Source organism: Protopterus annectens, chromosome 4.part0 (assembly GCF_019279795.1).
Source record: "Protopterus annectens isolate FY-2018-M chromosome 4.part0, PAN1.0, whole genome shotgun sequence".
In the NCBI taxonomy this organism is placed as follows: Eukaryota; Metazoa; Chordata; order Ceratodontiformes; family Protopteridae; genus Protopterus; species Protopterus annectens.
In genome coordinates this window covers 888208654-888225469 of record NC_056733.1, presented here as the reverse complement: position 1 = coordinate 888225469, position 16816 = coordinate 888208654, and the positions used below count along the sequence as shown (strand labels likewise).

Genomic DNA, 16816 nt, shown 5'->3' with positions numbered 1-16816 from the left:
CAGGGGAAACAGGTGCTGACTTTGAGGGAACATGGGCGAAATTCATGGCTAGGCTTATAAGGGCCTCCGGGCCAATAGCCTAGTATACGAACCTATATAATCGCTTAGTTTTTTATGAAGGTCTGTGGATAAAATATTCAGAATTCATCAGCACAGACATTGAAATATTCAGACTGCTAATATTCAACGTAATATAATTCTGGGAACTTTCATTGTATGCTTAACATGTATGCACTTTTAGGATAATTCATTGGGCTGTTACACATGCTTACTTATGTTTATGCTGAAACATTATGTTCTTCATATTGTAATATATACCACAATGTTGCCACTTGGCACAGCATAAATGCCAGATCTGTTTGCCAACCATGTTGCCTTGTCTGCCATCCTTCCTCTTGTCCACATGGGTTTTCACTGCTGCCTTCAGCATCCCACAGCTAAAGGCAAGCAGAAAGGTAAATTGGTTATCCTCTTAAATCGTGTGTAGGTACGCTGTTCTCTTGCTACTCTGAACATGATTAAGTGAAACTCGCAGAATCAATGAAGGAATCTCATAATGTGCAAATGTCTATCTTCTCCTAACTCTTGTTGTACCTTATGCGTCAGGTGCACTGTCACACAAAAGCTTAGGAGCTTGAATAATGCTCATTTCTTTATTATTACACTCAACACATTTATTTAGCCTGCTTTGAGTAAACCATATGTTACACACTTTACCTTGAAAAAAAAGGTTGAACGTTGAGCTGGCACCTCGGCGTTCTTGAAAATCTACTGCCAATCATTAGCAGACTGGACTTCCGCTGTGGTGACCCCTAACCGGGAAAAGCCGAAAAGACAAACAAACAACCTTATATACCTGACATGAACTATAATATTTTGAATGCCTGAATTAGATTTCAGTTAGTCTTTGTGTTACCTTATTATAAGCATAGAAAAATATAATGAACAGAAATTAATAATCCCTAGTCTAAGACAATTAGAAGTATATACATAAATTATAAAATTTACCTTAGCATTGACAAAGAGGATTTTTTTCCAAAACAAACATATGTCCACAATCAATACAAAGAATTGGTTTTCATTTTATCACCAAAAAGGGCTTGATTTTGTAGAATATTTGTCATCTGTTGTTGTTTCACACACAGTGCTGCCTTGATAGGAACTACCCTGATGAATGGGGCAGAGGTGGTAACTCTAATTTAGCTATAGTTTTGTGATAGCACGTAGATGCTTGTCTCTTGATTTTTACAATTCTTTCTTTACTGTTAAAAAAAAGAACAATTAACAGGCAGAAACTGGGAAAAAAACATCTTATGCTGATGTTTGGTATTATAATGTTGCTGTGACACTCCAATGAGTCATTCCTATTTTCTTTTAACCAAAAAATGCCATGATGGGGCATTCATACAGGATTTTATTTTTTAGACTGGACTTCAATAATGTATTCTGAGTCCTCAGAACATGACATTATATTGCCTGTTTCACTTATGTGAGAGTTTGGTTGCATTTGGTTAGAGTGCCAACTCTTAGAATTACTGTTAACTTTAAGAATCTCTGGCAGAGTGTCTGAATCCTTCTTTCCGTGCCAGATCTATTGTTGTACAGGAATAAAGTCCTAAATGTGATTAGGTAACATTCAATTAAAAGTCTTAGAAACCTGGTGAAGCTGTTCTGCTGGCTTGCTTATCTTCTGGGGAAGGGTATGGGGGGCACATGTCCAAGACACTCAGGCTCATAGTAGATTTCCCGGTGGAGAGCAAAGACCATTCAAGACTGTTGGGGTGGGGTGGTAGGGGCAGCAGTTCTGATGAGTTATGCTGCTAGCTGAAGTCAGTGACACACCCTATAATGCACATGCATGCTGATCCGTGGGATGGCGTACTAGGCACAGACCTTGGGGGAACGTGTTGATAAAAATAACAGAAAAAATATTTTCATGGATGATGGCAATGCTCTCCCCGACAGGCTGCTCGTCACTCTGAGAAATTAATGTTATGTACGGCTATCACTTCTCCAAAAATAAAAGTCCTAAAGAGTGAGAGGCATAGTGTGGCTTATAAGTAGGTACTAGGCTATTGGCCCTAGGGCCTATACAAGCCCAGCCAAACGGTACCCTGGCTTTTGCCACCCAAGAAAATTATTTTCCTGTGCCCCTGTCAAGCAGAGCCACAGAAGTGATCCCCAGGGTGAATTTCCTATCTCCCATCCAGTCATCAAGATTTTTCTTGAAGAGTGCTAATGAGGAGCTTTGTTTGATATACATAGGTAGTTTGTTCCAGAGTATGGGAAGTCTCTGAGATAGGAATCTATCCCTCCAGCATGTTCTGTTTATTGTGGTGACAAGGTTTAGGTCCCTAGAGGGTGTAGCTCGGAGGCATTGGGATTTCTTTACGTGAAGCATGTCCAACAGCTCTGGGTTTGACATAGCTTTGTATGTTAAGCTTTGTATGTTAGGCAGAGATCGCCCCGGAGTAGGTGATATGTGACAGAGTAAAGCTGGAGTTTTTTTAGACAGTCTGCATAGGGCATCTGTTTGAGGCCGGGAACCCTCTTTGTGAGGTATTTCTGTGGCCTTTCCAGTTGTTATAGATGTCTTGTAAGGTACATACCAAAATGGGCATTGTACTCTATAATGGGTCTAATGAGTGATGAGTAGAGGGGAACAATGACCTTTTTTTTTCTGAATGAGAAACATTTTGTAATGGTGTACCACGTAGAAGGATTTCCTGACTACTGTGGCGATGCGATTATCAAAGGAGAGACTACTGTCTACCTGTGTCCCAAGGTCTCTTATTACATTTTCGGTATTAAGTAGACTACCGCCTATGTGATAGTTCATGGATTCAGAGTTTTTACCAAAAGGGATGACAATGCAATTTTGGCATTGAGTTTGAGGCCATGGCTTTGACACCAGGCACCTGTCTCAGTGAGGCCCTTCTGCAGGATGTCCACATCGTTAAGAGATTTGATTATGGCTCCTAGTTTGCAATCATCTGCAAACTTTGTTAGCCAAAGAACTTCTGAATTAGCCTGTACTTCTGAGAAGTACATACAAAAACTGTTTCATTTATCCTCGTACAATTTTAATATGGATTTTTATGTACAATTACTAACAGTTATAATTGTAGACTTTTTATTTAAAAATACACATTAAGTTTTCCTTTTTTCTGTTAAACAGTCAACAAAGCCAGTGCTTTTAAAATGGTCCACAGTTATTGCTGGCTTAGCCCGTGATTTTGGAAGTAAAAGTTGAAAGTAATACTTCAAATGTCTCACTGTTTAGTTGTATCCTTGACTAAAAAAAGGAGAAAAAAATAAATTAAAATGCGATGAGTAGGATGATGCACGTTTCTCATGAGCATATCTCCAGATATGCTCAGAATTAGTCCAAAATGATACAAAAATCACTGAACCCACAGACATTGCCAACATACTGGCAGACAGGTACAGTGCAAACTTCACCCCCCTCTCCCCCCCCAAAGGAGAGATAACTACCCCAGCGGAGTGTAGCCTCCCAGACATCTCAAATGCGCAGGTGAAAGCTGCTCTCTCTAAAGCTAAAAACACAGCATCAATGGGACCGGATAGTGTCCCCGGCTGTGTGCTACACAAGCTAAATGAGGAATTAAACCCGCACATAAGGCAGCTGTTTAATCTCAACCTTACCACAGGATACGTGCCCAAGGAGTGGCGTACGGCAACTGTGGTCCCACTCCACAAAGGCGGTGCCTCTATGGACCCTGGTAATTACCGCCCCATAAGCTTAACAAGTCTAGTCTGCAAAGCTATGGAGAGGATTATAATGGAGCTCATAAACAAAGATATAGGGGACTTGCAGATGTTGGACCCGACCCAGTTTGGCTTCGTCAAGGGCAGATCATGCCTTTTGAACTTGGTCGACTTCTTCGAAACAGTCACCAAGGCCATTGATGAGGGAAAGGCAGTCCATACAGCCTACCTTGACCTTGCAAAGGCTTTCGACACAATACCCCACTCGGGTATTGTAGAAAAACTTACCAGCTTAAATGTAAACCCATATGTCACAAGATGGGTTGCAAACTGGCTTAAGGACAGAACCCACAGGGTTAGAGTTGCTGGCGCTATGTCAGACTCCAAGCCGGTCACAAGTGGTGCCCACAGGGCTCGGTCCTTGGCCCCTATTGTTCGGCATCTACTTCTCAGAAGTACAGGCCAACATGGGAGGACTTTGGCTGACAAAGTTTGCAGACGACTGCAAACTGGCGCCATAGTGGAATGTGCATCGGACATGGATATCCTTCAGAAGGGACTCACGGAAACAGATAGCTGGTGCCAGAGCCATGGCCTGAAGTTAAACGCCAAAAAATGTATAGTCATACCCTTCGGAAAAACAAGGTAACCCCAAGCTACCATATAGGTGGCAATCCACTAAGCACAGAAGAGGTTATCAGGGACCTGGGGACCCAGGTTGACAGTGGCCTTTCTTTTGACACTCACGTTGCTAAAGTGGTTAGAAAGACCTTCTACATTGCCCACCTGATCATGAAGGGATTCACATCCAGATCTAGTGAGGTCATTGTTCCCCTGTAGTCTTCACTTATCAGACCAATGATCGAGTACAATGCCCCATTTGGGATGTATCTCACCCGACGTCTGCAGCAATTGGAGAGACCCCAAAAGTTCCTCACCAAAAGGATAAAGGGACTCCAAAATCTGTCATATGCTGCCAGATTGAAGAAACTCCAGCTCTATTCAGTCGCATACCATCTGCTCAGAGGTGACATGTGCCTGACATACAAGGCCATGTCCAACCCGGAATTAATGGACATGCTCCACCTCAAAAAATCCAAATCCACCAAAACCATTAGAGCAAGCGACTTAAACCTTAGCACGGATATAAATAGGACGTGCTGGAGGGATAGATTTATCACTCAGAGACTCCCTATGCTGTGGAATAAAATCCCGGTCCATGTGAGGCAGAGCACCTTGCTGGCTCTGTTCAAGAGAAATCTTGACCTGTGGATGGGAGATCGTAGGTTTACCCCGGGAATCATCTCTGTGTCACTGCTGGACAGAGGCACAAGAAACTAATGGGCACAGTATTTTTTCATATAAGGGGTGGCGTAAGCCACAAAAATTTGGGCTAGGCTTATAAATGCCTTAGGGCAGATAGCCTAGTATAAACCTATGAACGTTATCCTGAGACTCCATTCAGAACCATGAACCGTCACTGGACCTATGTTAAGGATGCTGAGTTTGTTTGTTTGCGTCTTTCGGCTTTTCCCGGTTAGGGGTGGGCCACAGTGGAACTCCGGTCCGCTAATGATTGGCAGTTGATTTTTTTTTACGTACCGGCTTGCCAAGCCTGACGCACAACCTTCAACGAAGGTACGCACATTCACGCATGTCTCCACACAGAAGATGCTCTAGCTGAGAATCGTGGAAGCCGAGTAATACTGAAAAAAAGAGAAGAAACAGTTTAGGTTGCGTTTTCTTTTGTCTCTCTCTCTTAAATGGCAATGTGTAGGCTTTACCTTGCCTCGGAATAGACATTCTGGGCGGAAAAAAGAAAGGTGTGTAGAGCGTATCCTTTATTATGAACCAACTTCGACCACGCCAAGTATCATACATACAAAAATACGGTACTTACTTTGGAGAAGCCTGGAACCATTTGCATAATCAAAATATTTTGCTGTTTAAATCTTGAGATATGCACAAATAGTCACATGAAACAAAAAAAGTGAAGCCAGATGACACAACAATAAAAGCCACAAAAACTCAGGTAATGTCAACACTTCAAAAAGTGTTACCTTACCTGTTACATCATATTCTACAACTAGTCTAGAACATTGCGCAGTAGTAGCTCGTTACGTGCCTTGCGCAGTGACATCAAAACGCGTCGAGTGGGTGTAGGACAGCGAGGTGGAGCCCTTGTCGCCATTCTTATACTTTTTATGTGATGTGAATAAAACGGAACTGAAGTACAAACGCATTAGGGAAACAGTACGGCGGGACAAATTGTTGTGAACGTCATAAGTATTGTAAGAGTGGGGAAAACAACTTCCCAATATATTGGCGGGATAAAACGCATTTTATATGCATCGCAGTTTTCTGTGTTTTTTTTTTGTGAAATACAGTTTGTTGTGTAGTAGACAGGTTGTTACTGCTGTGCTCGCGAGCGTGTGAAGTCTGCTGCTGTTCCCGCAGAGTAGCGTGAAGGGGAAATAGACATTTTTGACGGGCATTTGTGAAGGAGTCAAGTTCTCGTTTGGGTAGTAGGGGGGCCTGTGTTTTTTAATAGGAGATGAAAGGGCTTGTGACCTTCTTCTGTAATGCTCTGAGTGTTTGTGCCGTGGGGACAGGCGGCGCCTAGGAGCTGAAGCCGCTCTCTGGAGCGACAGGCCATCTCCCTGGATTGTGGTATTGAGGCATTCTTATTGGCACGGAATACTGGCATTTTTGAAGGGGCAACAGGATCTCAAACCCACCCGTTTGCTCTGTTGTTGAAGTGCACGGCGGCATGAGAAAAGGTGGATACCTACGAGGACATTATTCTCCCATACTTTGACGTAGGCTCACCCCACTGCGGCACTGTCCCTCTCATTTGGGCTAAGTGCGTTTACTGGACTTCTGTGTTCTTCTACAAGTTTTAAATTTGGGTTCAGTGGTCCATTGTAATCACAGATGTCTTCGGCCCGGTTCGATTCATCTGACAGGTCTAGCTGGTACTTTGGTCCAGTGTCTCGACAGGAGGCGCAGTCGCGGTTACAGGGTCAACGGCATGGCATGTTCCTGGTTCGGGACTCTTCTACATGCCCTGGCGATTATGTCCTCTCTGTGTCCGAGAATTCCCGGGTATCGCACTACATCATCAATTCATTGCCTAACCGGCGCTTTAAGATTGGCGACCAGGAATTTGATAACTTGCCCGCACTGCTAGAGTTCTACAAGATTCATTATTTGGACACGACAATACTTATTGAACCTGCACCCAGGTAGGAATTCTCTTATTCACACACAAACTGCATCAAATGGATATTTAGAGGAGCTGTCATTTTCTGCTTGTCACATGCTGTAATGAGTTATGCAGTCTAATCTTTGGCTGTTGTTTTCCCGGGACTGCTTTGCTAGACCATCACAAGCCTAGTCAGTAACCGTATCTCATAGTCAAACCCTGCACCTTGTATCTTGACTGTTGTCAAACCTCACCCTTAAATAAGTGCGTTGGCTGTTAGTGAAGTATGTAACTGGAATTTAGTGTTGTGCAGGCAGGGGCTTGTCTGTTGGATTCATAGAAAATATTTTACGTAAACTTGCTATAGTTTGGGAGACAATTTGTAACTGGTTATCTTCGTGTCAACACCCCCCTTTCGCCGTTTTGTCACTCCTCCACGCAGCTGATGGACTAATTCTATGTGATCTTTCACCTTTTAACTTGAATCAACCCGTCGCCCTTTGTGGTCTTTATTTTCCATGTTTTTTGACCCCCTTTTTCCATTTTAAGATAGAATTTATGCAGTTGACATTACACTAGCGGTGCTATATTGGAGAAGACACTTGACAGAGTAAGTTGAAAGTTGTTGCTAAATTTAAGGAAGTGTGAGTCGATCTATCATTTTTCTGAACTGTATGCATAGTGGTTTGGTTCATTACCACAGTATCCTTATAGGGTGACCTGTGTTTTGAGTGTAAAGGAAAAAAACACTTTGCAGATGTCTTAGTTTTTTAACTGTGCTTCTTCCACATTAATGAAGTTAAAATCAAATTGGATACACTATGTAGAGATTACTGTTTCTGATACACGATGTTGGTATATACAGTTAAGATTTTTATTCCATTATGTGCTGCACTGTACAAAAGATCAAAATTGTACACTTAGATTAGGGTATTATTGCTACTGAATCTATTAGATCTATTTTTAGAACTCGAGAGCTGTAGAAGTTAATAAGTAATGTACAGCGGCTATTACATTATAACAAGCTTTGTTAGGAGTTGAGATCCTAGTGTATTTTACAGGTATGCAAATACATAATAGATATATGTTCATAGGTAAGTAGTAGGCCAGTTGTCCTTGTGAGCCATTTTAAGCCTACCAATTTTCCACTGGGAGAATCGAACCCTGTACTGTTTGTTTGTGTTAAACATCTTAACAATGCTGCCAAATACATAATCTTAAATCATGTTTGTAGTTCTATTAGTAATATAGTCCTTGCTGCACAACAGTGGATGTTGTTGCTGAGGTTACTTTTAAAACTTGCTCTGCACTCCTTATCTGACTAATGTGCATTCATTACTGTTTTGAAGTATTTACCTTTTAACATTTTGGACATTGAGTTATTAGTTTCATTTAGTTTTGATTGTGTGAGTACATGAAAAGAGACATGGAGGAGCTGTCCGATCTTGTAGCCCAGGCAGGTATGACCCTAGCCCTGAGTAGCATCCTGCCATCTCCCAGAATGATACTACAGTACAAGGACAAATTGACTTCAAATTGGCTAAGCTTCTGGTGTCATTCTAAGGGGATCCAGTATCTGTATGCTTGGGATGACAAGATCGACAGACCACAATGCTTTGCCAGAGATGGCCTGCACCTGTCGCCCTTGTTATTCCGGGTATTGGCTAAGGTTCTTGCCACCCCATGTAGTGCCTTTTAGGCAAGGTTCAAGTGACAGATTCACCACTGTAACTGGTACAAGCAAGCAAAATCTGAAGGTAATGCTACTCAATGTTGGAAGTCTAAACCTCAAAATGCATTCACTCAAGGCTCTCCTTAAAATGGAGAACATCGACATCTGTGCAGTGACAGAGACCTGGTTCATGGCTCCAGAGAGCACCGCTACATTACTATGCTATAATTTCATATCACACCTTTCGGCCACCTAACCTGAACCGAAAAACTAAAGGTGGAGGGTTATCAATATTCATTAAGGATATCCACACCTCCAGGCTAGTTGCTCAGCATAATGCATCCGAGATTATCCAAGTGCAACTAACTCTGGGCAAGACTGCAATCCAAATTGTAACTTGCCACAGACCCCCCCACCACCACCACCACCACCATGCCCCAGGATTCCCACTCATTTCTTGATACACTGGAAAATATTAGGGTACAACCCAACACCCTAATAATGGGCTATTTCAACTGCCCCACCATTAACTGGGAAAACTGTACCAACTCTTTTTCTGGAATTCATAAATTCCAACGCTTTGGATCAACTTATCCACACCCCCACCAGGAGCAGCAATATCCTTGACCTGGTAATCAACTTATCCACACCCCCACCAGGAGCAGCAATATCCTTGACCTGGTCATTACCAACGTGGGTGATTGGTGTTCCACACCAGAGGTCAATTCCTCAGTCGGGTCTGACCACAAGCTAATCAGCCTAAACATCCACATCCCATCCCCCAATAGGGAAACCACCGTTAAAAAAATTTCCAAAGCCAACTTCACACTTCTTAAGACAGAAGTTGCAAACTTCACGACACCCATGCAGACGGGCAATAGAGATAACAACTGCTGAATTCTATACAAATGCACTTTATAAGCACTTACGAGTACATGGATCATGCTATCCTCCAAAAAAAGGAAGCCAATCTGGTGGTCCCCTGCCATAAACTGTACAACAGAAGAACGAAACTGTTGCAAAAAGAGTAAAATCCCATGACTGGAAGAACTCCCTGTTCAGCCTCAGTAAGAAGCTGAGATCCCTCATAAAGTCCTCCAAAGCTAGTTATGAAAACAAAATCGCCAGATTCTAAAGACAACCACAAAGCATTCTATAGCTATGTCAAGAATCTCAATGGCAACGCTCTGATCTGCTCTGAGTTACAGCACAATGACACTAAATGTACAGAACCAAGTGATATTGTCAACATCCTGGCAGGTTCAATCCTAACTTTACCCACCCCCATCTCTATACCGGAAGAATGCAAAGTTCATGTAATCACGGCTGCACAGGTAAAAACCACACTCCATCCCAGGCTGCGTTCTACGTTAACTACAGAATGAACTGGCACCCAACTAAGCACCATGTTCAATCATAGCCTCACCTCAGCGAAGGTTATCCCACTCCACAAAGGAGGGGCCACCACGGACCCTGGGAACTACAGCCCCATCAGCCTAACAAGCCTGGTCTGCAAGGCCATGGAACGTTGTATCATGGAATTTAAAAACAAAGACATTGGTAATCTCCAAACTCTGGACCCCACCTAGTTTTGTTTTTATAAAGGGCATATCATGTCTCCTAAACCCGATTACAGCCAGTCACTAAAGCTGTAGACTGTTCACACAGCCTATCTAGATCTCGCCAAGGCTTTTGACACCATCCCCCACTCTGGAATTAGATAAACTCACTAAACTAGGTATAAATTCCTATGTCACAAGATGTGTTGCCAACTGGCTCACTAACAGAACCCACAATGTGAAAGTAGCAGATTCCAAATCCGACTTCAGACCAGTGACAAGTGGTGTACCACAGGATTCAGTCCTGGGTGTCCTCCTGTTTGGCATGTTTGGCATCTACTTTTCTGAAGTACAGGCTAACACAGAAGGTCTTTGGCTAATGAGGTTCACAGATGACTGCAAACTAAGAGCCATAATTGAAACTCCTAACTATGTGGACATCCTACAAAAGGGCCTCACTTGAGACAGATGCCTGGTGTCAAAGCCATGGCCTCAAGCTCTATGCCAAGAAGTGCATTTGTCGTCCGCTTTTGGTAAAAACTCTGTACCCATGTGCTACCACATAGGTGGTAGTTTACTTAACACCAAAAGTGTGATAAGAGACCTTGGGACACAGGTGGACAGTAGTCTCTTCTTTGATGATCACATCGCCACAGTAGTCAGGAAATCCTTCTACGTGATGCACCATAACAAAAGGTTTTTCTTCCAGGAAAAGAGGTCCTTGTTCCCCTCTACTTGTCACTCATTAGACCCATTATATAGTATAACACCCATTTTGGTATGTACCTAACAAGACCTCTACAACAACTGGAAAGGCCGCAGAAATACCTCACAAAGAGGATTACCAGCCTCAGATGCCCTATGCAGACCATCTCAAACTCAAGCTTTACTCCATCCCATATCGCCTACTCGGAGGCGATCTCTGCATAACATACAAAGATATGTTAAACCTAGAGGTGTTGGACATGCTCCCCTTAAAGAAATCCCAATCCCTCTGAGCTACACGCTGTAGGGACCTAAACCTTGTCACCACAATAAACAGAACACGCTGGAGGGATAGATTCCTGTCTCTAAGACTTCCCATACTCTGGAACAAACTGCCTATCTATATCAAATAAAGCTCCTCAGCACTCTTCAAGAAGAATCTTGATGACAGGAAATTCACCCTGGGGATCACTTCTGTAGCTCTGCTTGACAGGAGCACAGGAAGAAAATAATTTTCTTGGGTGGTGAAAGCCAGGGTACCTTTTTGTAGAGGCTCTAGGGCCGATAGTCTAGTACCTACCTACCTGTGAACCTATGTCACTTAACAGGGCATTGCTCCTTGGTTGCATCTCAAAAGGGACTGTGTCCAGTGGGCATACCTGATTAACAAATGGCTATTTTATAGAGCCCACTTGACTTCAGGTGGTTTTCGTTCAATGCCTAATGTTTGCTATACTCAGTTTTGAACTTAATTTGGTTGTTTCCCATCTTAAGTCTGTGGTAATTCTGTGTAGGCCTAGAGTAGTGTCTGACCCCTGGAGAGGGTAGTACTGCATCTGAGTATTGTTTTCTTGTGTCCTCATTATTTTAAGGGACATGTTCCTTTGTACACATCAGTAAGTGATCTTGCTGGTGATATTTGTGTTCATTGAACTTGAGCATTGGATAGCTGTCAAATTCTTAAATGTACAAGTTCATAAAATCACAGATTGTTCCTTCAGACTGACACTATGTGGGGTGTTCCGGTCACTTTTTTCTTTTTTTCTTTTTATTACTCCTAACCTAAGCGTTTTCTCACTTCTTATGCACAACTTTTTTTCTGTGGTGCTGGTGTTTTAAGTTGATCCTTTCCCTTGGAATTGAGTCTCTTTTACAAGGTAGTTTTTGAAGATGCTGTTTTTATAACATCATTTAAGATATAACATTTTGCATTTATATAAATGGAAAAAATGTATTTTAAGTTGCAAACTTTATACATTGGTTATTCTCTATGCAGTCATTGTCAGTTGAACATCACATAGCTCATTCAATCCCCGCTTTCCCTTAAACCTCATTCCTCATCCAAAACATTGTTCTGCACGTGTTCTTCTCAGAATCCCCCCCCCCTTTTTTTTTTCTCTCTCTCTGTCTATCTGTCCCTTCCGCTAGTTGAGGTCAGAACTAAACCCATTTCTAGCTTTAAATTCCCCGGCTCTTGCTTTTCTGTTGTACACTCCTTTGTTGAGTTGCTTAGATTCTGTGTGTCCCTATAACAGGGGCATCACCACCTTTAGCCTGTCTTGCAGGTTGTTGTAGTGTTGAATGATTTAAAAATTTTTCTCCTCTTTCCAGTATTAATATCTAAAATAGTTTATATAACTCAAAAGGAGTGAACCCTGTTGTCTTGTTACTTTTCTAATAACACAGAGGAGGTGTGGCAGTAAAACTGGTCTCAAGTTTTTATTCATTCTTAATTTTCCCAGCATGGATTTTAATGTTGAGTTAAAAAGCAACACTATTCCAACTCTGGAGATGGTGTACTAGTTTGCAGTTGCTTTACCTTAAAGCATTGGCATGCGTGGTGCATTGTTCCGAATGGTTCTGTGTTCACCCATCGAACGTTACGTTCATTGAACCCAAATCCCCTAACCTTCCATTAATCGAAAGGACAATCCATTGTATAGATTTACATTGTCCAGCAAAGCCTTGCTAGGGCCTATGCTTTCTTGTCCATTCCTGGGTGTCATCCTAATATGTGATTGGGTTGACATTATCTCGGGGTTTCTGAAAGGTTTGGGCAGATGCACTTGAAATACCACTGCTCTGTCTTTACTCACTGTATACAGTGTATAATTTTGTAACTCTGTATATGAGTAGATAACTAACTGCCCCCCCCCCCCCAGTTTACTCGGTGTTTTCTGTTCTTGCTTACCTAAGGGTCTGCCAACTCAGATCAGACTGTTACAAGGTGAAAAGGCAGTGTCTCCACTTCTAATATGGGCACTGGCATGTTGATGAATAATTTTTTCTGAGAAAGGTTGTATAAATGTGCATAGAAATAGCCCCAACCCTTTATTGAGTTCTTGTAATCTGACTTAACAGAAATGTCATCAGTGGCCCTGTCCAAAATCCAAATGCATCTCTGTCTACACTATCCACTTGTCTTCTCTAGGTTGTCCTGCTGAGAGTACATGAAAACCTACTGTTTTCAGGTTTGGTATTTTTCTTATGGGTACTTTCCTGTTAACTTGACAAAAATGAGTTTAGATCTCTTGACCAATGTATATTACTGCTGCAGAGTGCAAGGATCATTAAAAATGTGCATTTTTTATTTGTTGGTAAGCCAGAAGGCAGTGGTGCTGTTGCTTTCTTGGAACAGTCTCTAGTGCACCAAATTAACCTATGGGTTCATGGATGGCTATTAAGCTAGCTGTCCTTGAGGGCCATTTTAAACCTAGCCAATTCCCCTTTTGGTGCTTGAATTAATCTGTCCCATTTGGTGTTAGATTGGCCTTGCCTGTCCCATGGCTGTGAAACTAGGATAATTCTGTACTTGATTTGAAGGGACCCATGCATGTGGTGAAGCATTGAGAAGCTGCCTTTGTTCATTATTTGTATGGGGCAGTCCTGGGGTAAATTTTCTTTCACCCTTCTATAGATCCAAGCTGCACTTGCGTATGGCCAGGGATTAGCTTCGTAGCATTGTCTCAAAGCAAGAGGTTCTCCGGTTTGAATTTTGGTGGGGTGCCTTCTGTGCGGATGGGTTGCCTTCTGGGTGGAGTCTGTGTCGTCCTGTGTTCGTGTGGGTTTCCCCTGGGTGCTCCGCTTTCCTCCCATGTTCAAAGACTTGCATTTGGAGCAGTTCTTCCCAGGCCTCTGCTGAAAATTGGCTTCATTCAAAGTCTGACTTTCCTGGTTAACAAATGTTAAATAAAAAAATAAATATATCTGATGCATTTGTCCTGATGTGCAGTAGGTTCATCAGTACTGGGTTGAAGGATGCCTTGTATGCCAGCCAGAGGTCATTTCTTGGTATGTAGGATACAGTGTATAGTGACAAGGTTTTGGACTATTCTTGTAGGACATATTGTTTAGGCCTTTGGTATCATTTTAGTAAGGTGTATCTCTGGGTGTTCAGTTGCTGCTTGTGTCTGGTCACATGCGTGATAGAGGGAACTTTATACTTAGTAATTGACCTAACTTATGAACAAATGGGGGAAAAACATGCAGTGTACTTTTTTACAAACTTCTCAGTCCTCCACAGCTATTGCAGTAGTTGCTTTCAAAACGGACCCATGATGTCTGTCTGGTAAGAAGCATGTATCAAATCCTTGAAATATAGATGCTCTGCAGTAGAGACTCTTCTGTTTTCTTTTTCAAGGTAATGTCTTGGTCCTCGGTCATACTACAGAGTAAATACCAGAAACTGTTTCTGGTAACCATTCTATATAATAATACTGTTTTGTTTGTGATATTATATATATTATATATATATTTATGTTGTGAGAAGTATATATATGTGCATGGTATATATATATATATATATATATATATATATATATATATATATATTATAGTATATATGTATCTATAATGTGTATACAAACAAATATATGTACATATATATATAATATATATATATACATATATACATAATATATAATGTGGACATGACATAATATATACATATATATACACACATGACATAATGTGTGTGTGTGCATATACCATACATATATATATACATATCATACACATATATATATGTGCCATATAATGTAAACACAATATATCAGAGAGAGAGAGAAAGAAAGACAGAGACAGAGAGAGATAGACAGAGACAGAGAGACAGAGAGAGACACACAGAGAGAAAGAGAGACAGAGACATATATATAGATATATGAGAGAGAGACAGAGAGAGAGAGAGAGAGCATATATATAAGTGAGATATAGAGAGACACACACAGATATATATATATATATATATATATATATATATATATAGATAGAGAGATTGAGAGAGACATATATATATATTATAGTGAGAGAGAGAGAGAGAGAGAGAGAGAGAGAGAGAGGAGGAGAGAGATAACAGGAGAGAGAGAGAGAGAGAGAAAGGAGAGAAAGACAGGAGGAAGAGAGGAAAGACAGGAGGAGGAGGACAGAGAGAGGTGGATAAGAGAGAGAGAAAGAGGGAGAGAGACAGAGTGAGAAAAGAGAGAGGAGAGAGAGAGAGAGGGAGGAAAGAGAGAGAGGACAGAAAGGGAAGGGAGACAAACACAGCAGAGAGAGACAGGTAAGAGGAGAGAGAGGTCAACCTGTGAGATCCCTGAGACCTCTTGTGAGTGGATTGCCGATATGGTAGCTAGGTAACCTTGGATGACTGTGCATTTTTGGAACAGGCCATGGCTTTGGCACCAGTTATCTGAAGGAGACCCTTCTGAAGGATATCTGTGAGAGAGAACTATAGCCCAGTTTGCAGTCATCTGCAAACTTTGAGCCATAATCCTCCTGTGCTTGGACAAAAGTAGATGCCGAACAAGAGTGAGAGGAGAGTGGGAGAGACAGGCTTTGAGTCTGACATGGCGCCAGCAACTCTGACCCTGTGGGTTCTGTCACTTAGCCAGTTTGCAACCCATCTTGAGTATGGGACATTTAAAGAGGTGAGTTTTTCAGATGCCTGAGTGGGAGAGTGTCGAGAGCCTTTGCCAGGTCAAGGTAGGCTGTGTGGACTGAGTCATCAATGGCCTTGGTGACTGAAAAAGTCAACCAAGTTTAAAAGGCACAATCTGTTGACAAAGCCAAAGGGAGGATCAAAGTCTGCAGGATGTCTTTATTTATGAGTTCCATATGATCCTCCCCATAGCTTTGCAGACCAGGCTTGTCAAGCTGATGGAGGAGTTTCCAGGGTCGGTGGAGGCAGGTGAAGGGGACCACAGAGAGAGACAGGGACAGATCCTGAGGTGAGGCTAAGATTAAACAGCTGTAACTGGGTTTAATTCCTCAGAGGTGAGGAGCACACAACCGGGACACCATCTGGTCCCATGGATGCTGTGTTTTGCCTTGGAGAGAGCAGTTCAGAGCAGAGATGTTTGGGAGGATACAATCTGGTATAGATACTCCTTTTGGGAGAGATTTGCACTGAACCTGTCAGCCAGTATGTTGGCAATGTCTGTAGGTTCAGTAACTACATCATTTTGAACCAGTTCTGAACATATCTGGGAGTTTCCTCAGGTTTCTAACATAGCTAAAGAAGGCCTTATGATTGTCTTTGAGTCCTAGAATTTTTCTCTCAAAATTTGCTTTGGAGGATTTTATGAGAGAGAGACTTAAGATGATCAAGGGTGTCTTCCTTTGAGGATTTTGACTCTATCTTGTAGTAGCTTTCTCCTTTTGTTGTAGAGATGGCTGGGGTCCACCAGACTGGACAGCCTTTGGTACAAAGAGTCTTTGTTTTGTTTGGGATTGCCTGATCCATGCAGTCCTGGAGGTGCTGGTAGAAGGCATTTGTAAGTGATTCAGTGGAGTGAGGGCTGGCTCTGGGGCCTTAAAGAGACCACAGAGAAGTGTGAAGTCGGCTTTAGAGAAGTTCTTCACTGTGGTCTTTTTATCTGGGGTGGGGGCGGATGTGGACTTCCAGTGAGATTAGTTTATGATCTGATCTCACCAGTGAGGGTATAGGTGTTG

At 42.1% G+C, this 16816-nt stretch overlaps 1 protein-coding gene across 1 annotated transcript in view; it reads left to right on the top strand.

Moving 5' to 3' along the window:
* Window positions 1-5848: 5848 nt before the first annotated feature.
* The window catches only part of CRKL (CRK like proto-oncogene, adaptor protein), a gene marked incomplete in the record, with an annotated part of 129533 nt that continues 118565 nt past the window's right edge, over window positions 5849-16816 (top strand). Inside the window, 1 exon segment of the mRNA XM_044068845.1 lies at window positions 5849-6974. Within this exon segment, the coding sequence (XP_043924780.1) occupies window positions 6664-6974 (311 nt within the window).